The 22,120-nt window shown below is 51.1% G+C and overlaps 1 protein-coding gene across 1 annotated transcript in view; it reads right to left on the bottom strand.

The window, feature by feature from the left end:
• The window catches only part of piezo2b (piezo-type mechanosensitive ion channel component 2b), an 852,062-nt gene that overhangs the window by 409,046 nt on the left and 420,896 nt on the right, over nt 1–22,120 (bottom strand). Inside the window, exon 4 of the mRNA XM_085992353.1 lies at nt 8,505–8,547. Within this exon, the coding sequence (XP_085848479.1) occupies nt 8,505–8,547 (43 nt within the window). The remainder of the gene's footprint in view (nt 1–8,504; nt 8,548–22,120) is intronic.

Raw genomic sequence — 22,120 nt, 5'->3', positions numbered from 1 at the left:
GGCTGTCCTATGAGGAGAGATTGAGTAGAATGGGCCTATACTCTCTGGAGTTTAGAAGAATGAGCGGTGATCTCATTGAAACATACAAGATTCTGAGAGGGCTTGACAGGGTAGATGCGGAGAGGCTGCTTCATCTGGCTGGAGAGTCTAGAATTGGGGGCATAGTCACAGGATAAGGGGTTGGCCATTTAGGACTGAGATGAGGAGAAATCTCTTCACTCAGAGGTTTGTGAATTTTTGGAAATATCTACCCCAGAGGGCTGTGGATGCTCAGTCATTGAGTATATTCAAGGCTGGGATCGATAGATTTTTGGACTCTAAGGGAATCAAGGGATATGGGGATCAGGCGGGAAAGTGGAGTTGAGGTCGAAGATTAGCCATCAACTTATTGAATGATGGAGCAGGCTTGAGGGGGCCGTATGGCCTACTTGTGCTCCTATTTCTTATGTTCTTATAAAAGGAACATTTTAAATAAGTTAGTTAGGCTAAAGGAAGACAGAAGTGCCAGGGCCCGACGGGATACATCCTACCAAAAAGGTACTGTAAATACGGCAAACAAAAGATGTCTGTTCCTCACTCATAGAGCTTACTGTGCTCCCATTCTAAATAGGCACAGACAGAAAAAAACTGGGGTAAATCTGTCAGAATTATGCTAAATGTTCAGTTAAATATTTTCCCATCAAGTCTTAGTGAGACTAAGGCATGAAATGGGTGTAGACACTCTATAGCACACAAAATGCAGCAGTTTGCAGATTTGCATGCCAAGGGGAAATGGGCGCAGTGCTCCCAATTCTGCGACCTCCCTGCAAAAATGGGTGCAACTGCTCTCCTGGCATATACCACCTTGGAATGTGCCCCATCATTTAATCCATAGCCTGTAAATGATCTGTTAATGACATTATAGTGAGTTTAATTGGGTTGCCCGTCACTGCCTGTCGGGTGTGCTCAGCGCTGACAGACCCGACATTGGGAAAGGCGCGTCGTGACCTGGGATCTCATGGTTTGGCCCAACCAATAAAAGGGAATCCCCATTCATACTTATGGTGATTCCGTACGTACGGAACTCCCATAAGTATGAATGGGGATCACTTAAAAAATATACAAACATATAAAATAATTTTTTTTAAATTATGGCCTAGAAATTCAGTCTGGACACTTTTGGGGCGCTAAAGTCGGGCGCTCGCTAAAGTTAGCGCCCGCCGGAAAGTGTAGGCCACATCGCCGAAATTCAGTAGAGTTGGCCCTAAGTTTGGCCGAGCGCTGAAACTGGCATTGAAATGCTGTGTTCCGGCGCTAAGCCGGCGATGCGGCCTAATAACGCCGAAGCCGGGCGCAGCGCAGGTGCGGTCATGTTTTGATTGACAGCAGACACCCTGACGCCGGCCAGCTCTTAAAGGGGGAAGGGTCAACTTTGACTGCTGCCACGCCCTGCATACTGGAGCCCTGCAGCTAGGCCTCAGCACTACTGGTGTGCCAAAATAGCGCCTGGAGCAATGGAGAGGGCCCGTGAGCGAGCGCAGCGCTTCTCAGAGCATGCTCTGAGTGTGCTCATTCATGGTGTGGAGAAGAGAAGAGAGATCCTGTGCCCGGACAGTGGCAGGAAGGCTCCCAGGAGCCAGTACAGGAGAGCCTGGGGCAAAATCGCCCGCAGGGTGTCATCCACCTGTGATGTCCCCAGGAGTGCGGACCAATGCCGCAAGAAGTTCAACAACCTCACTCGGATGGTCAAGGTGAGTACCCTTTCCAGTGTCCCCCTCATCCTTGCATGTGCACCTCACATTATGGGCAAAGGGACCTCAAAGGCCTAATGGCCAGCCCTCCTCCCGCAGCAATGGCACGTGCATGTTCATCAATAGCACTTTCTGCACTTAACACACTGGCCAAGCTATTCCACCATGGGAGGCAGTGCACCCAGCAACAGGGCACCACACTGGCCAAGCTATTCGACCATGGGAGGCAGTGCACCCAGCAACAGGGCACCACACTGGCCAAGCTATTCCACCATGGGAGGCAGTGCACACAGCAACAGGGCACCACACTGGCCAAGCTATTCCACCATGGGAGGCAGTGCACACAGCAACAGGGCACCACACTGGCCAAGCTATTCCACCATGGGAGGCAGTGCACACAGCGACAGGGCACCACACTGTACTTAGAGGCCGTCCTTTCTCTTGCAGGCCAAGCTGGCGAGCAATGTAAGGAGCCAGGCTGTCACTGGTGGAGGCCGTCCCGAGTACCAGGCGCTCACTGATCTGGAGGAGAGCGTGGCACGACTCATGCGTGGCCGGGTGACTGGCCCTGTCGCGATCGGCGAGGCGGACCCTGTACTGGTACCCACTGGTAAGGACATGACCGGTTGCACCTCTGTCGTTGCCCTCGCGCTTCAGATCTACATCCTTTCCCACTGACCGACAAATGCGCATAATGCACCACTCAGGCCTCCCTCGCTGACGGCCTGTCCTCACTCTAAAGCTACTCTTGTGGCTTCCTGCTTTCAGCTGGTGAAGAGGAGGTGGTCCCTGAAGCGCAGAGAGCCAGGCCCTTGGAGGAGGAGGACGTCGAGGACCAGGAGGAAGGCGGCACATCGGGGGAACCCTCCTCCGTGCCAGGGGATGGCAATGGAGGGGAGACGTCTGGCCTGCAGGAGAGCCAGGGGGAGGTGTTGGAGGGGAGGGCCGAAGCTGGTCCCAGTAGGGTGGACGCACGCGGGAAGTGTCCGGCAGCACGCCAGCCTTCTCCCCAGAGGGGGGCGGTGTTGGAGGGGAGGGCACAACCTGGCCCAAGTGGGGTCGACGCACGCGGGAAGGGTCGGCCAGCTCGGCGGCCTTCTCCCCGGAGGGAGAGTCCACCCTCCAGTCCGGACACGGTCCTCGCCCAGGAGGTGCGCGTCCTCGATGAGATGTCGGCGGCGTCTGAGCGGCGCCACCAAGAGTTCATGGGGGTGGTCGAACAGATGCCTCACGCCATTGAGTCCCTGGCTCAGAGTGTGGTGGCTTTCGGGGAATCACAGGCCAGGGGGTTCGAACAACTCACGGCAGCGCACGACAGGGGTGTCCAGCAACTGGCCGCAGCGCACGACAGGGGTGTGCAGCAACTGGCGGCAGCGCAGGGCGCGACTCGCGAGATGAGTGGTGCCGTCCACACACTGGCAGAGCTGATGCAGGCACATACCAGGGCAGTTCGGGCACTCACTTCCGCCACACTCGCTGTGGCACGGAGGCATCGCCATGGCACCCGCCGCCCTGCTGCAGCACAGCGGTCTGGCCTCCCCCAGATTGCTGCGCTTGCTACACTGCCAGCCCGGCCGAGTGCCAGTGTCTCTGGCGAGCAGCGCGCACCTGCCATCAGCCAGCTTGCCCCCAATGGTGCTGCCGACACTGCCACTCCCCCAGCCAAGGTGCGACGAGCTGCTGCTAAGACTGATGCTGCCCAGCCACAGCTGCAGCAGTCAGCAGGCGGCCCCTCCCGGGCCAGGCCTCGTCTAGGCCGACCCCCAAGGGCATCTGCCGACACGCTTTGTGGCCATGAGCCTTCCCCCAGCCTCGCCACACCCGCAGGGCCCAGGTTGAGGCGGAGCAGCAGGTCGGCCAGGGGCCGGAGAAGCCTGTCTAAGGACTCGCCCTCTCGCCACACCCATTAGAGTGTGGTGAGAGCGGTTTCTTTTATATTGGGGGGCTTGTGTTGTGGGGGGCATTATTTTGTTAAGGCCGAGGATCAAGGCATTTTTTGTTCTCATGGGGGTGTCTCTGTTGTGGGGGGGGGGGGCTTATTTTTGTAAGGCCGCTGTTGAAGGCCTTTTGGATGGGCAAGTTTTGTTAGTCCTCCCCAGGTTTTGGGAGTGACAGATGTTTTTGACTGTTTTTTGGGGGTCTTGTCTGTTTTTCTGTTTCATGTGGGAAGGGCCCTGAGTTTGTGAAATAAAGCTTTTGATTTATTCAGCATGTCCAGGTGTCATGTTTGAAGTGGTTTTTGCGTTAACCGGCTGAGGGCTTGCGGAGCGGCTGCCTCAGGTGCGTTCATTGCCACAGGCCATTCCCTGACAGGGGGCCTAGAAGTGTCGATCAATAAGCCCCCGGCGGACGGCCCTTGGCCCTTGTTGCTCCCTCCTGGGCTGGTCCTCCTCCTCCTCCTCCTCCTCTTGCTCGTCCTCCTGAGGTGGTGGTGCAATGCCAGGTGGCAGTGCCTGAGTCCTGCGGATAGCCAGGTTGTGCAGCATGCAGCACACGACGACGAACTGGGAGACTCTATCCGGCGAATACTGAAGAGATCCTCCGGAACGATCCAGGCAGCGGAACCGTTGCTTGAGGACGCCTATCGTTTGCTCGATGATGTTCCTTGTGGCTTGATGGCTTTCGTTGTATGCCTCCTCCGCTGGGGTCCTGGGCGCGCGGAGCGGGGTCATGAGCCATGTACACAAAGGGTAGCCCTTGTCCCCGATAAGCCATCCCCTTGGTGGAGGCTGTGCCTCGAACATGTCAGCCACAGTAGTCTGGCGCAGGATAAATGCATCGTGGCTGCTTCCTGGGAAGCGGGCATTGACAGCTAGGATGCGCTGCCTGTGGTCACACACCAGCTGTACATTTAGGGAATGGTAGCCCTTCCGGTTGCGGTAATCCTCGGCATTGTGGATAGGTGCCCGCATAGCCACATGCATGCAGTCAATGGCGCCCTGCACCATGGGGAAGCCCGCGATCCTGCCAAATCCGACTGCACGCTGCTTCTGCCTCTGTCGGGTCATGGGGAAGGAGATGAATTGGTGTCTCCTCGCGTAAAGTGCATCGGTGACCTGCCGGATGCAGCGATGCGCGGCGAACTGGGAGATGTTCGCTATGTCCGCAGCAGCGGCTTGGAAGGAGCCGCTTGCATAAAAGTTCAGAGCCACTGTGACCTTCACTTCCACCGACAGAGACGTCCTGCACATCAGCTGTGGACGCAGATCTGTGCGAAGCAGCTGGCAGATCTCTGCAACCACCTCCCTTCTGAAGCGCAGCCTCTTCACACAATGCGCCGCAGTCATGGTGAGATAGGACACCTGCTGCCGGTATTGCCTGAGTGGGTAAGGCCTACGTTGCCGACGCCTGATGGCCCCTCTGTGTCTAGGCATGGCTGGCCCTCTCTCACAGCGTCTGCGAGCCCTTCGCACATAATGCTGCAACTGAGGGTTGGCCCCCCATACAGCCCCCATAATAAAGTTGAGAACAGATAAATCACAATGAATCAAATGTCAAAGCACTGGCCAGAAGCCAAAAATACCTCTCCTATGTTGTCCCAAATCAGTAACCTCTGTCCCTTGGTCTCTGTCCAGAAATCCAAAGCAGTAAAGTCATTGCAGCAAAATGGCTGGGCTTTATAGGTCAGTGTAAGTGCCCTTTAATTAGCGCTCCCCGAGGCCCACAGGGCCTCTTTTGCGTTCCACCTCACAGTTCTTAGCAGCGCCACGCCCACATTGGGCGGGCGCCACTGAATTTCCGGTTTGGGGCGCACAAACAGCGTTGAGCGACGATATGACGTCATAAGCTGCGTGCGCACCTGAGCGGGCGCAAACACTTTGCGCCGGCGCTAAATGTCAACTGAATTTGGGCATCGGCGCAGATCGGACTGCGTTCAGGCGCTAAGTGTCTAGCGCCGGAAATATAGCCCTTTTATGGCGTTAGCGGCTGGCGCAACCCACTGAATTTCTAGGCCTATATATTTAAAATTTATTAAAATGCCATTTAATTAAATATTTTAAACAAAAATTTAATGTTTTGAAAAAAAAATTATGTCCCAGAAATTCGGGTCGGAGGCTTCCCGCGGGTGCAAGCCTCCGACCTGCACTTACCTAGCACACCGGCCGTTGTGCTGTGGGCCCGTGTGGGATTCCGATCCTGGGCCTCCTCCAGTGCTTGCGTATCCCAGGGACACAGTTAGTTCGAAGCGTCCCCATGGATCACGTGGGCCATGGAGAGCCAATGGTAGCAGGGAATGCCCATTCATAAATTTGACAGGAAGAGCTGTCAAAACTATAAATACAATTCAGCCCCAAAACATCACTAAAACTTCAAATAAATAAAAAAAAATCACATTTTTAAAATAACTATAAATTACATAAAATAAATATTTTAAACAATAATTTACATTTTTGAAAAAATTAATTACAGTTTCTAACGGGGCTAAAAATAAACTTACCTTTCTTTAAAGTATTTAAAAATAATAAACCTGTGGAAAAAATGTTTTAATTTTACTTAATTCACCACTTACCTTGTTAAATGCAGGCCTTGCGACTGCTTTTTACAAGCGTAGCTCCTGGAGACTTACCCTCCCGGAGAAAGCTGCAAAAAAAACGTAAGTTCCAGGTGCATGCGCTGCCTCTCCGGTGCACACGTTCGACCTGTGAACCCCTTCCTTTAAGGGAATGAAAGTTCCGGTTTCCCACACATGCGCAGTGCATGCACGAAACCGGCACTTTCGTTGGGCCTACGCGTGAGTACCCAGCACGTACTCACCCATGGGGACCCGAATTTCTGGGCCATATATATGTTTTAACAGGGCTAAAAATAAACTTACCTTATTGGACAGGGTTTTTAATGTATAAATGAGTGATAAGATTTTATTTTTCTATTTTTTAAAACTCGAATGCTGGTAAAAGCAGGCCTTATGGCACTCAGCAGGCGAAAGTTGGGCAAATAGCGCAACTCTCCACCCGCAGAGGCCCATCTCCCAGGGGTGCGCTTCGCACGTCTAAACCCGGGACTTGCGTGGCCCCCACGGGCGCATGCGCACCTCGTACGCACCCGTAGGGGTCACAAAATACGGCCCATAGAATCAACACTGTGACTTGCACGCCCAACTAGCGAAGGCTCACACTTGGCCCACAGCCTTGTAAAATTATTCCCAAAATAGGGAATATATATTTATCAGAAATTAAAATGTCATTCAACAAATTCCAACATATTATGGTTTTTCATTTCCTAAATGTAAAAATATTGCAGAAATCAATTTTTGAGGATCTTGCATTATTCAATCTTATTCTTATTACCTCTTCTATATCAGCCCAAGGATAAAACACCATTCATTGTTTAATAATAAACTCATTGCATTTCAGACTATTTTCACTGTTCAGCGAATTGGTAATAAAAGGTAATAAATTTAGAATTAATACTAAAAGCATAAAGGGAGCTTAGGAGAAATTCTTTCACGCAGAAGGTTTTAGATAACAAAATGCATTACCACAAGTGGCTATTAAAGCTGGGTCAATCACAGCATTTAAAAGGGATTAGATGGACACTTGAAGTGGAAAATTATTAAATGGGCACGGGGAAAGACTAGTGAAATGGGATTAGAGTAGATAGCTCCAATGCAGAGCTCAAACTGGCACAGGAACGATGGGTCCATTGGCCTCCTTCGATGTTGTAATTTCTATGATTCTATAATATACTGCGTAGGTTTGAAGTGATTCGGTAACTATAACATGTATCATTGAGTCTGTTGAGTTTTCTCCGGTAGAAACGTATCGCGTGCTATAACTGACTGATACATTTCAATCTGTTGAGATATGAGACATGTTTAGAATATATGGTTATATTCAACTACGAGTTATGTTTGGCAATATATTTCTTATTACTATTGTCGAACTTTGTCATGTGTAAACTTTTGATTTGAACATGTGGAAGCAATTTTAAACACCTTGGGAACAGAATTTCCACAGAGGTTTTCTGAATCACCCGCCATAAATTTCAGCAGACGATCCACTGAAACCGTGAACAGACAGCGTAAATAAGAACATAAGAACATAAGAATTAGGAACAGGTGTGGGCCATACGGCCCCTCGAGCCTGCTCCACCATTCAATTAGATCATGGCTGATCTTCGACCTCAACTCCACTTTCCCGCCCGATCCCCAAATCCCTTGATTCCCCTAGAGACCAAAAATCTATCTCTCTCAGCCTTGAATATACTCAATGAATGAATATCCACAGCCCTTTGTGGTAGAGAATTCCAAAGATACACAACCTTCTGAGTGAAGAAATTCCTCCTCATCTCAGTCTAAAATGGCTGACACTTTATCCTGAGACTATGCCCCCTAGTTCCAGGCTCTCCAGCCAGGGAAAACAACCTCTCAGCATTTACCCTGTCAATCCCCTTCAGAATCTTGTATGTTCCAATGAGATCACCTCTCATTCTTCTAAACTTCGGAGAGTATAGGTTAACTATGAATTGCAACTAACTGAAATGGAGAGTATTTATTTATTTCTCACTTAAATAGCACCTCAAATGTACATTTTTTGTTTGCGATAGTACACAGGAAGATATTTAAAGCTACACAGAAAAACTCAAAACTATTTAGCACATAGGGCGAGTCCTGCAGTGGATTACCAGGAAAATCATTGTCCAGTACAGAGTATCCTATATCAGAATAGGCGGTTCCATTACTTCAAGCAAAACCCTGTAAAATCATCAGTACAACAATTATGGTTTGCTATAAAAAATATTATGTATATGATAAAAACAATAACAAACACTCACCTTTCAAATCCTATCTGTCGGAAGGTCTTTTCCCAATCTGTGCCTGGTAAAAAATAAAGCACGAAGCAATTAATTATGATCGTCATTGCTGAGATGATTTCAAAGACTTCAGTAGAATCCTAAAAAATTACAAATAGCAATTCACAGATTGTCCTGTGATTATGCATCCAATTAGCCTGTTATTTTTTTCGCAATGGCATTCTCCACCGTACCCCTTTTGCTAGCGTAAATCTTTGTCAAGCATCGCAACACTTTCTGGATCAATAGGGCAATGAGATTCACCGGTACATAGGAGCATAGAATCAGGAGTTGGCCATTCAGCCCCTCGAGCCTGTTCCGCCATTCAATGAGATCATGGCTGATCTGTGACCCAACTCCATATACCCACCTTTGGCCCATATCTCTTAATATCTTTAGTTAACAGAAAGCTATCAATCTCCGATTTAAAATTAACAATTAATCTAGCATCAATCGCCGTTTGGGAAGAGAGTTCCAAACTTCTACCACCCTTTGTGTGTAGAAGTGTTTCCCAATTTCACTCCTGAAAGGTCTGGCTCTAATTTTTAGACTATGCCCCCTAGACCTAGAACCCTCAACCAGCGGAAATAGTTTCTCTCTATCGACCCTATCTGTTCCCCTTAATATCTTGAAAAGTTTGATCAGATCACCCCTTAATCTTCTAAATTCTAGGGAATACAACCCTAATTTGTGTAATCTCTCCTCGTAACTTAACCCTTGAAGTGGTAAACCTACACTGCACACACTTGGGGCTGGATTTTACGAGCCCTGAGGAGGCGGGTTTGGAAGCGGGACTGCTGGGAAAATGGGAAAAATTGGGAGCGCAACCCGCTCCCAACCCGCCTCCGAACCATCTTCCCAGGAGGCGGGTCCCCAACTCGCGCAGGGACCCATCTCCTAGTGGTGGGAAGGGGATTAGAGCCAATTATCTGCTTGTTAACAGGTAGTTAACAGACAGTTAAGAGGCTTTTTCCCATTTTCCGCCTGCTGATGCGGGCTTCCCGACAGCGGGAAACCCTGCCAGGGTCAGCGAGGCGAGCTGTGGGTCTGCTGCAGTGTAAGTGTGCAAATGACAGCTGCAGAGGTAGTGTGATGGGTGCAATGGTGCACAGGTAAGTATGACAGGTGAGAGAATGTAGTGAGAAATATTTTTATTCTGTATCTGCAGGTGACAAGATTTGATGTTTCTGTGAAGCCTCATCTGATTGGGTGAATTGACAGATGGCTTCTGCAATCTCACATGCAGCTGCTGTGGTAAACCACTGTTATTGTATATTGTTACCTCTGGGTGGCGCTGTGTACCAAGGCATGCCTCAGCTGACTCCGCCCACATGACCAGATATAAAGGTGGGGGTTTCGCCGACTCACTTCCTTCTTGGAACCAGCCACCCACGAGAGGCATGCTCTGTTCTCTAGTTAATAAAAGCCTTTTCATCACCTTCCTGATTCATCGTCTTTTATGGAGTAATTGATAAGCGTATCAGCTGCCATCTGTTCTCTCCTAAGGAGTGTGTCATTGGTGAGTCTGGGTGCAAGGGCTCACCTTTGGACAGTGATTGTCAGTGTTTGTCAGCACCTCAATGCTGTCAAACACTGACAATTCATCTGTCAAAAAAGGATGGGGCCTGTCACTTTAACAAAACCGGCAGATGAAGCGTCATGCACTGATGTCATCTGGCACCGGCTTTCCCTTAATTGGCCAACAAGCCTGCAGGGCGGGCTTAACAAGGCCAATCAGGGGAAAATAGCGTCAGCTCGTCAGACGTCGTTGGGGGGCGGGACTAGAACCCGCAGTAGTCCCGCCCCCAACGATGTCTCGGTGAGTAAAATCCAGCCCTGGGTGTTACACTGTGATGTAACACATTGCTATAGCTCCACTATAAAATACATTTGCACTCTCAGTCATGTTATCAAAAGAAGGCACTGATCCTACAGGAAGAAAGGAGGGAGGGTTCACCAGGGTGAATATAAGAATATGAAGAAACAAGTAATAAGGATGATCAGCTGAGCAAGGCTTAGAAAAAAAGCACAGCTACAGGAGTAAAACATTACAGTAAAAAAAAACTATTTTAGCGCTACTGTAGTAAAAGGGCCGCCAGAGAAAAGATGGAAATGAACTTGGAACTGAGGATGAGCCCAAAACTGAAAATATTCTGAATGATTACTTCCTCCAAATATTCACATGCATGACATGCCCTCCCCAATCAGAGATGGCCAAAGCAAAATTAATGACTTTGTTATAAATGAGATGGAAGTCGTAGACAGGATAACATGGCTCAAAACGAATAAATTTCCAGGGATAGCTGGCATTTATCCCGGAGCTGAGAGAAACTAGCAAGGAGATTTGTGAGGCATTGACAATAATTGCGAGGGAATCACTTAAACACTGGAAAGGTACCAGTAAATTGGAAACAGGCTAATGTGGTTCCCATATTCATATACCTTATTAGTGCATCCAAGGGCTTCACCTTTTGTGCTAAATGATCTGTAGCTATACTTACACACGGAAGGCTTCATTTAAATGGATGCAGCATCCTGCAGTGCTTACATGTCCATTGAAGCCTTACTACTTTGATGGAAATTCCATAAGAGAAGGGAATAGAATTATCAAATTATGCAGCCTGTGACCGATAATAAGAAGCATCATTTTGTCAGGCAGGAAAGGATTGTGAACTATTTCCAAGAAGGACACGCTACATGAGGAGGAGCAAAGCAAATCTTGAAAACTTACTCAGCTTATGTTGTAGGAGATGGAGACATGGAAGGACCTGAATCCACAGGTAATTTATTTACGGATCTGTGAGTTTTTTTTTTACTCTAAGGTGACCCTGACACGAACCTAGCAGGAAGGAAAAGCTGGAGAGTCGGAAATTCACCACATTTCTCATTCTTCCCATCTGCACTGAAGCAAAAAATATGTTGCAGAGGGAAAGAAGGAACCAATGCCAGAACCTTCAAACAAAAGCAAAAACACTGCGGATGCTGGAAATCTGAAACAAAAACAGAGAATGCTGGAAACGCTCAGCCGGTCAGACAGCATCTGTGGAGAGAGAGAAACAGAGTCAACGTTTCAGGTCGATGACCTTTCAGGTCTGACGATAGGTCATCGACCTGAAACATTAACTCTGTTTCTCGCTCCACAGATGCTGCCTGACACTGCTGAGTGTTTCCAGATCCTTCAAAATTTGGCACCAGCCAGCAGAAATTGGCCTACTGCATCATGAACTTATCTCTTGTACTCACCAGCCCACACAGGGTGATACAAATAGTCTAAATGAAGAATTGACCTGGGGACTCACAAGGGAATCAGAGAATGAGCTATTGCAGATAGATCATGGTGTACCTGAATGGAGGGAAAGGAGTTGTCAGAGGAAAAGAAATGTCTTTCAGCATTCGGACAATATTGTCAGGTGTCCTGCTATGGAAAGATGAATGCTTCTAGAGCATTAGAAAGATCTGAATGCAAAGGTTCTCTAAAGGTCTGCAGAAAATGGTAGGAATGGTAGGAGGTTTAGGGGGGATTTGAGGAGAAATTGTTTCACCCAGAGGGTGGTGGGGGTCTGGAGCTCACTGCCTGAAAGGGTGGTAGAGGCAGAAACCCTCATCGCATTTACAAAGTACTTGGATGTGAACTTGATGTTCCATAACCTACAAGGCTACGGACCACGAGTGCTGGAAAGTGGGATTAGGCTGGATAGCTCTTTGGGGGCCGGCACGGACAAGATGGGCTGAATGGCCTCCTTCTGTGCTGTAAATTTCTATGATTCTATGATTAATGTCAGTGCAATGCCATTGTGTGGGGCACTCAGAGAAGGCTTCTCTACAACAAAGAGCATCCTGGAGTGATGGCAGCTCCAGGAACATCTGCACACATCCCACAGAACAGAAGCCTTCTGACACATAATTCCATGGTCTTAATTGAGTAATGGTAACAAAACAAATGATAACAAAAACAAATTGCCAGATTTGTCATGCTTCCCTCCCCCTCTGCTAGTCTGCTGTAACCATTTACATCTCCTCGGGACCCATCTTTTATTTCCTTACTTGTCCCATTACCACCCACTTTTGCCTTGCACCATCATCCCTGACATGAATCAACTGAGCGGCCTGCGGGTGGCGCTATCCAGGGAGAGTATAAATACTCAGGCACGGGCCCAGCTTGCGCAGGACATTCTTAACAGGAACTAGTGAAGGACACAACTAGACCTCCATGTTGTAAAACAGTTGATTAAAGCTTTGTTTAACGCTTAGACCAAGTACCTAGTAGTTTTCTTACATCAATCCCTTTTGTCATGTGATCACTCCTGCCCTCCAACCTATCACCCTTTGTTCTTTCCTCCCCTCCCCTTTTCCCTGGCTCTGTACTTGCTTAAAAACTGTTACATCTCTAACATCTTCCAGTTCTGATGAAAGGTCATCGACCTGAAACGTTAACTCTGTTTCTCTCTCCACAGGTGCTGCCTGACCTGCTGAGTGTTTCTCAGCATTTTCTGTTTTTGAGGACTATACGGCCTGGTAGCTGGTATCTACAGGAAGGTCTGGATCTTCTGCATTGCTGCCTTATAGCATCCCAGCTTTCCCGCTGTTCCTCCTCTCCTTCCTCCTCCACCAACAATTAAATGGTACAGATGGGAAAAACATTTTGCGGGAAGTCTTTATTTTAGGGAATTTTTCGCAGGAGACTTCCAGAAGAAGCCGGGAGCCTCAAAAATAAAGAGCAAAGAACATTTAATAAAAGACCAATCCAAAGTTAAGTTTTGAGCCCCTATCTAATGGCACAATGAATCAGAGCAGTTCCCAGCATCAGCCTTGCTCAGCTGCTGGTCTGGGTTGCCCTATCTGATAGTGGTATAAGATTGATTGGCAGATTTTAGTCAACAACTTGCATTTATATTGTACCTTTAACGTAGGAAAACATTCAAAGGTGCCTCACAGAAGCGTAATCAGACAAAAATTTACATCTTAGGGCCTAAATGTCAAAATTCTGGGAGTTATGTTGTCATCCTGGCCGAGCACCATCATTTGCATGGAAGCAGCTCAGAGAAGGTTCACGAGGTTGATTCCGGAGGTTGTCTTATGAAGAAAGGTTGAGCAGGTTGGGCCTATACTCATTGGAGTTTAGAAGAATGAGAGGTGATCTTATTGAAACATGTAAGATTCTGAAGGGGCTTGACAGGGTAGATGCAGAGAGGATGTTTCCCCTCGTGGGGGAATCTAGAACTAGGGGGCATCATTTCAGAATAAGGGGGCACCCATTTAAATCGGAACACCCACAAAGCACCCGGTCCAGATGGAATCCCTGGGCACGTCCGTAGAGCATGCGCTGACCAGCTGGCAGCCGTGTTTACGGATATATTCAACCGTTCACTGTACCAGTCTGTAGTCCCCGCCTGCTTCAAGATGACATCGGTTATTCCAGTCCCCAAAAAAACAAAAGTAACCTGTTTAAACGACTACCGCCCCATAGCACTCACTTCTGTCATCATGAAGTGCTTTGAGAGGCTGGTCAAAACCCACATCAACTCCTTACTAACTGACACACTGGACCCACTCCAATTTGCTTACCGCCCAAAAAGACCTAGGGATGATGCCATCGCCACTGTACTGCACACTGCCTTATCACACCTGGATAAGAGGAACACCTATGTGAGAATGTTGTTCATTGATTATAGTTCAGCATTCAATACCATTATCCCCTCCAAGCTTGTCAACAAGCTCAGTGAGCTAGGACTTAACACCTCCCTATGCAACTGGATCCTGGACTTCCTGACGGGCAGACCCCAGGTGGTGAAAATAGGCAGTAACACCTCCTCAACACTGATCCTGAACACGGGAGCTCCCCAGGGTTGTGTGCTCAGCCCCCTTCTGTACTCCCTGTTTACTCATGATTGCATGGCCACGCACAACTCCAACTCCATCATCAAATTTGCTGATGACACTACCGTTGTAGGCCTGATCACAGATGGTGACGAGACAGGCTACAGGGAGGAGGTAAGCGCTCTAGCAGAATGGTGCAAGTACAACAACCTCTCCCTCAACATCAGCAAAACAAAGGAGATGATCATGGGCTACAGGAAGCGGCAGAGGGAGGGACACACCCCAATCTACATCGAAGGGGCTGAGGTGGAGAGGGTCAGCAGCTTCAAATTCCTGGGTGTATTCATTACGGAGGACTTAACGTGGTCACATCACATCGGCGTCGTAACGAAGAAGGCATGCCAATGCCTGTTCTTCCTCAGGAGACTGAAGAAATTTGGAATGGCCCCCCAGATTCTCACCAATTTCTACCGGTGCACCAACGAGAGTATCCTGTCCAGCTGCATCACTACGTGGTATGGCAACTGCACCGCCACAGACCGCAAGGCTCTACAGATGGTGGTGAAAGCTGCACAACATACTATAGGAATTAAACTACCTGCTGTCCAGGATATCTACCCCGAGAGGTGCCAGGGGAAGGCCCTGAGAATCATTAAAGACGCGAGCCACCCCAGCCACAACCTCTTCGCCCTGCTCCTGTCCGGTAAGAGATACCGAGGCATACGGTCTCGTACCAGCAGGTTTCGAAACAGCTTCTACCCCCAGGCCATAAGACTCATGAACGTATAATTTATTATTATTTATTACTGTTGTTTTATTTATTAATTACTGTATTTCTATTAGTATTTTATCATTGTTATGCCATATTTATTCCAATGTTGGGAGGACTCGTAAAAATCAACATTTCATTGTGCAGTACACACGTCTGCTGCATATATGACAAATAAAATTGAACTGAATTGAATTGAAATGAGAAATTTCTTCTCTCAGAGGGTCGTGAATCCTTGGAATTCTCTTCCCCAGAGAGCTGTGGAGGCTGGGTCATTGAATATATTTAAGGTGGAGATAGACAGATTTTTGAACGATAAGGGATGTCAAGGGTTATGGGGAGCGGGCAGGGAAGTGGAGTTGAGGCCAAGATCAGATCAGCCATGACCTTATTGAGTGGCGGAGCAGGCTCGAGGCGCCAAATAACCTACTCCTGCTCCTATGTCTTATGTACTTATGCACCATTCCTAATTTGCAGCGGAATTTAGGTGGAATTTAAAGGTGGAGTAAAACTGGCGTATCTTCTCTGAGCCCCATATCCTGGACCCCACCAGTTACAACAGCAGTGCTTGCGGCATACCACACCATTGGAATTTAGCTGGAAAGGAGGTATCTGAGAGGTGATCTTACAGAGATATTAAGATTGTTAAAGATATGGAAAAGGTAAATGGGGAATATTACCTTAATTAATTTGCAAGAGTAGAAAAAGGGGATACAGGTTGAAACCAGATGAAGGTAAACTGAAGAGTTCTTCTTTACTCAAAGAGTGATCAAACATGGATATGGACTTCCAGATAGAGTAGGGCAGGTGAAAACTGTCTAAGAATCAATTCGATGCTGAAATGGAGGAACCGTATCGTCCCTCTGGAAGGATGGACTAATTGGCAAAGTGCATTTAAGGGAAATTGATTCTTCATGGTTTTCTACCCATTAATTTTAATAGAGGCAACATCGTGAAGCTTATCTCATAATTTCCTAAATTCTGCAGCCAGCGGGTGAGGCTCCATGCATTCAGAAAATTGGCCCTATATTGTAAATGTCGCCTAAATCCAGAGTCAGGCCTCAATCCCACTCCAGAGTAAAACATAATTTAGCGGAGATGAGAAGCAGAAACTGCTTCACACTAACACTAAACGTGTAGTGTTAAATGCACACTAATATTCTACCAAAAGAGTTGTTAGTTACACTTAGCTTGTTTCAGTATGTATTACAGAGAGTTTGTTCTTCTGACATTACAGTAACTATGCTCATTTCCTGTTGTATTTGTTGCATATCCACTGTTGAGTTTAACAGCAAACTTTAATGTTTGGCAGATAAAATTCCTGTCTAGCCTATTATACTTTCCATCTGGCCTTGGAACATCCACACCAGACAAATAACTCCTAGTTAGCAGCTTTCCATCTGCAAGATGCTTTATTTGGCCAATTTTACCTTCAGCCTTAGTCACTCCTTGAATTTGTTTTATTGGCCTTAAGTCATTCTGAGTACTTTTGTTTGTTAAACTGTTCCGTATTTATTCTGAAATTCACTGGCTTAATTGCACCCTCCGGCTTAAATGTGATCATCTATGGTACTTGCATATCAGCAACAGCTGTACACAAGCTTTTCCAAGTAGCATATTTTTGGACGTGATCTCCAAAACAAATTCGACATTTAAAATTTCAGTTTTGATGGAAGATTGCTGCCATTTAGGATTTTGAGTAGAATTCTTGTTTAATTATAATTGTAAACTCTCCTCCTGTAGTATCCTGATAGAATTGTAGAATGGTTACAGCACAGAAGGAGGCCATTCGGCCCGTCGAGCCCATGCCGGCTCTTTGCAAGAACACTTCAGCTAGTCCCACTCCCCCGCCCTTTCCCCCATTCTGATATTTGCAACCCTCTCTACCTATGGTCAATGCTTGCGCAATCCAAGCACAATTACTCCAAGTGCAGAACTCCAAGGTAGGGAATCACTTTTCTGCTCATCAGTAGTAAACAAAATTCATGATCCAGGCGAACTATTTCAATCTATAATCCTGATCCAAATATGAATTATTTCCCGATTGCTTGTGCTCCCATTGCTGACGAGAATGCTGATTGTTGGCATTGACTATATCCTGCTAATAAAGTGTTCAGATTTATGTTGCGTTGCTGAATCTTTTTGTGAAAACTGTTTAGCAACTTTGTATGGCAGTGACCTAAATCACTTCAAAACACATTAATGTCAATTCTGCAATATCACGCTCCCAGTGAGGAAGCTGCATTTGCAGGGAGATCGGAGATAGGTCTGCATGTTGCAGAATTAGCCCTCTTACTGTTTCACTTGCACATAATATAGTGACTGAAATAACACATGTCCTTCTGGTTCTTCCCTCTTCTCACACAAACAGATATTTACCAAACAAATGTGCATATACATAAATAGACTAGCTGGGGGTGCCCGGCGGTGCCGAGGCTTTTTTGAGGGCATGTTGTTGTTGGAAGAGAGAGACAGAGCGAGTGGGGGGGAAGAGAGAGAGGGAGCGAGTGGGGGGAAGAGAGAGAGGGAGCGACTGGGGGGAAGAGAGAGAGGGAGCGACTGGGGAGAAGAGAGAGAGGGAGCGACTGGGGGGAAGAGAGAGAGGGGGCGACTGGGGGAAGAGAGAGAGGGGGCGACTGGGGGAAGAGAGAGAGGGAGCGACTGGGGGGAAGAGAGAGAGGGAGCGACTGGGGGGAAGAGAGAGAGGGAGCGACTGGGGGGGAAGAGAGAGAGGGAGCGACTGGGGGAAGAGAGAGAGGGAGCGACTGGGGGGAAGAGAGAGAGGGAGCGACTGGGGGGAAGAGAGAGAGGGAGCGACTGGGGGGGAAGAGAGAGAGGGAGCGACTGGGGGGAAGAGAGAGAGGGAGCGACTGGGGGGAAGAGAGAGAGGGAGCGACTGGGGGAAGAGAGAGAGCGAGCGACTGGGGGGAAGAGAGAGAGCGAAGCGAGCGACTGGGGGGAAGAGAAAGAGCGAGCGACGGGGGGAAGAGAGAGAGCGACTGAGGGGGAAGAGAGAGAGCGACTGGGGGGGAAGAGAGAGAGCGACTGGGGAGGAAGAGAGAGCGACTGGGGGGAAAAGAGAGAGCGACTGGGGGGGAAGAGAGAGAGCGACTGGGGGGGAAGAGAGAGAGCGACTGGGGGGGAAGAGAGAGAGCGACTGGGGGGGAAGAGAGAGAGCGACTGGGGGGAAGAGAGAGAGCGACTGGGGGGGAAGAGAGAGAGCGACTGGGGGGGAAGAGAGAGAGCGACTGGGGGGGAAGAGAGAGAGCGACTGGGGGGGAAGAGAGAGAGCGACTGGGGGGAAGAGAGAGAGCGACTGGGGGGGAAGAGAGAGAGCGACTGGGGGGGAAGAGAGAGAGCGACTGGGGGGGAAGAGAGAGAGCGACTGGGGGGAAGAGAGAGAGCGACTGGGGGGGAAGAGAGAGAGCGACTGGGGGGGAAGAGAGAGAGCGACTGGGGGGAAGAGAGAGAGCGACTGGGGGGGAAGAGAGAGAGCGACTGGGGGGGAAGAGAGAGAGCGACTGGGGGGAAGAGGGAGAGCGACTGGGGGGGGAAGAGAGAGAGCGACTGGGGGGGAAGAGAGAGAGCGACTGGGGGGAAGAGAGAGAGCGACTGGGGGGAAGAGAGAGAGCGACTGGGGGGGAAGAGAGAGAGCGACTGGGGGGGGAAGAGAGAGAGCGACTGGGGGGAAGAGAGAGAGCGACTGGGGGGGAAGAGAGAGAGCGACTGGGGGGGAAGAGAGAGAGCGACTGGGGGGGAAGAGAGAGAGCGACTGGGGGGAAGAGAGAGAGCGACTGGGGGGGAAGAGAGAGAGCGACTGGGGGGGAAGAAAGAGAGCGACTGGGGGGGAAGAGAGAGAGCGACTGGGGGGGAAGAGAGAGAGCGACTGGGGGGGAAGAGAGAGAGCGACTGGGGGGAAGAGAGAGAGCGACTGGGGGGGAAGAGAGAGAGCGACTGGGGGGAAGAGAGAGAGCGACTGGGGGGGAAGAGAGAGAGCGACTGGGGGGGAAGAGAGAGAGCGACTGGGGGGGAAGAGAGAGAGCGACTGGGGGGGAAGAGAGAGAGCGACTGGGGGGGAAGAGAGAGAGCGACTGGGGGGAAGAGAGAGAGCGACTGGGGGGGAAGAGAGAGAGCGACTGGGGGGGAAGAGAGAGAGCGACTGGGGGGGAAGAGAGAGAGCGACTGGGGGGGAAGAGAGAGAGCGACTGGGGGGGAAGAGAGAGAGCGACTGGGGGGGAAGAGAGAGAGCGACTGGGGGGAAGAGAGAGAGCGACTGGGGGGGAAGAGAGAGAGCGACTGGGGGGAAGAGAGAGAGCGACTGGGGGGAAGAGGGAGAGCGACTGGGGGGGAAGAGAGAGAGCGACGGGGGGGAAGAGAGAGAGCGACTGGGGGGGAAGAGAGAGAGCGACTGGGGGGGAAGAGAGAGAGCGACTGGGGGGGAAGAGAAAGAGCGACTGGGGGGAAGAGAGAGAGCGACTGGGGGGGAAGAGAGAGAGCGACTGGGGGGGAAGAGAGAGAGCGACTGGGGGGAAGAGAGAGAGCGACTGGGGGGGAAGAGAGAGAGCGACTGGGGGGGAAGAGAGAGAGCGACTGGGGTGGAAGAGAGAGAGCGACTGGGGGGGAAGAGAGAGAGCGACTGGGGGGGAAGAGAGAGAGCGACTGGGGGGGAAGAGAGAGAGCGACTGGGGGGGAAGAGAGAGAGCGACTGGGGGGGAAGAGAGAGAGCGACTGGGGGGAAGAGAGAGAGCGACTGGGGGGGAAGAGAGAGAGCGACTGGGGGGGAAGAGAGAGAGCGACTGGGGGGGAAGAGAGAGAGCGACTGGGGGGGAAGAGGAGAGCGACTGGGGGGGAAGAGAGAGAGCGACTGGGGGGGGAAGAGAGAGAGCGACTGGGGGGGAAGAGAGAGAGCGACTGGGGGGAAGAGAGAGAGCGACTGGGGGGGGAAGAGAGAGAGCGACTGGGGGGAAGAGAGAGAGCGACTGGGGGGAAGAGAGAGAGCGACTGGGGGGGAAGAGAGAGAGCGACTGGGGGGGAAGAGAGAGAGCGACTGGGGGGGAAGAGAGAGAGCGACTGGGGGGAAGAGAGAGAGCGACTGGGGGGAAGAGAGAGAGCGACTGGGGGGGAAGAGAGAGAGCGACTGGGGGGAAGAGAGAGAGCGACTGGGGGGGAAGAGAGAGAGCGACTGGGGGGGAAGAGAGAGAGCGACTGGGGGGGAAGAGAGAGAGCGACTGGGGAGGAAGAGAGAGAGCGACTGGGGGGAAGAGAGAGAGCGACTGGGGGGAAGAGAGAGAGCGACTGGGGGGGAAGAGAGAGAGCGACTGGGGGGGAAGAGAGAGAGCGACTGGGGGGGAAGAGAGAGAGCGACTGGGGGGGAAGAGAGAGAGCGACTGGGGGGAAGAGAGAGAGCGACTGGGGGGGAAGAGAGAGAGCGACTGGGGGGGAAGAGAGAGAGCGACTGGGGGGAAGAGAGAGAGCGACTGGGGGGGAAGAGAGAGAGCGACTGGGGGGGAAGAGAGAGAGCGACTGGGGGGAAGAGAGAGAGCGACTGGGGGGGAAGAGAGAGAGCGACTGGGGGGGAAGAGAGAGAGCGACTGGGGGGGAAGAGAGAGAGCGACTGGGGGGGAAGAGAGAGAGCGACTGGGGGGAAGAGAGAGGGCGACTGGGGGGGAAGAGAGAGGGCGACTGGGGGGGAAGAGAGAGAGCGACTGGGGGGGAAGAGAGAGAGCGACTGGGGGGGAAGAGAGAGAGCGACTGGGGGGGGAAGAGAGAGAGCGACTGGGGGGGAAGAGAGCGACTGGGGGGGAAGAGAGAGAGCGACTGGGGGGAAGAGAGAGAGCGACTGGGGGGGAAGAGAGAGAGCGACTGGGGGGGAAGAGAGAGAGCGACTGGGGGGAAGAGAGAGAGCGACTGGGGGGAAGAGAGAGAGCGACTGGGGGGGAAGAGAGAGAGCGACTGGGGGGAAGAGAGAGAGCGACTGGGGGGGAAGAGAGAGAGTGACTGGGGGGGGGAAGAGAGAGAGCGACTGGGGGGGAAGAGAGAGAGCGACTGGGGGGGAAGAGAGAGAGCGACTGGGGGGAAGAGAGAGAGCGACTGGGGGGGAAGAGAGAGAGCGACTGGGGGGGGAAGAGAGAGAGCGACTGGGGGGGGGGAAGAGAGAGAGCGACTGGAGGGGGAAGAGAGAGAGCGACTGGGGGGAAGAGAGAGAGCGACTGGGGAGGGGGGAAAGGAAAGGGGGAAAGGGAAAGGGGCGTGGGGGGGGAAAGGGGTTGGGGAAATGGGGGTGGGGGGGAATGGGGGTGGGGAGGGGGGGTGCGGGGGAAGGGGGGGAAGGGGGGTGGGGAGGAGGGGGAAAGGGGGTGGGGGAAAAGGGGGTGGGGGAAGGGGGGTGGGGGAAGGGGGAAAGGGGGGCTGGGGGGAAAGGGGGGGAGGGGGAAGGGGGAAGTTAGAAGTTGAAGGCGCTAGATATATGCAAGCTGAGTTAACGGCGTTTCTTAGAATCCCTCTGACATCCACTACAATAAAGAGAGATATTTTGAAAGCATTGGCAGTGCGACCTCTCGCAGAGGTCGAGGCGGATACCGACCTGGATGAGCATAGCCCGGCCACAGAAGCTCAGGAAGCGAGCGCCGGGCGGCTGCAGAGGAGGAAGAAGCAGCCGAGCGAGAGCAGGGCGGCTGCAGAGGAGGAAGAAGCAGCCGAGCGAGAGCAGGGTGGCGGTGGCCAGCGCCATGGTGCGGCGGCCTGAGCGAGAGCGAGTCCGGGCGCCGGTCGGTGCAGCCCCGCAGCGGAGCAGAGGCTCCAGCACCCGGCGCCACTCAGGTTCGGAGGCGGGCAGCCGGCGCCGGCACAGCCACTCGAAATGGCTGTCAAAGTAGGCGAGCCTCCGGGCGAAGGGCAGCGACCGCGGCCCCGAGCAGCAGCTCCTTCCCCGCCGACCCATCATCGCTGCTCCTACTTCCGCGAGGCCGGGGTGACAGGAGAGAGGGAAGAAAGCTACGGAGACCCCGTGGGC

Source organism: Somniosus microcephalus, chromosome 7, assembly GCF_052327205.1.
Source record: "Somniosus microcephalus isolate GS21.2 chromosome 7, FLI_Smic_1.0, whole genome shotgun sequence".
NCBI classification, from domain to species: Eukaryota; Metazoa; Chordata; class Chondrichthyes; order Squaliformes; family Somniosidae; genus Somniosus; species Somniosus microcephalus.
This window is presented reverse-complemented; position numbering and strand designations above follow the sequence as displayed.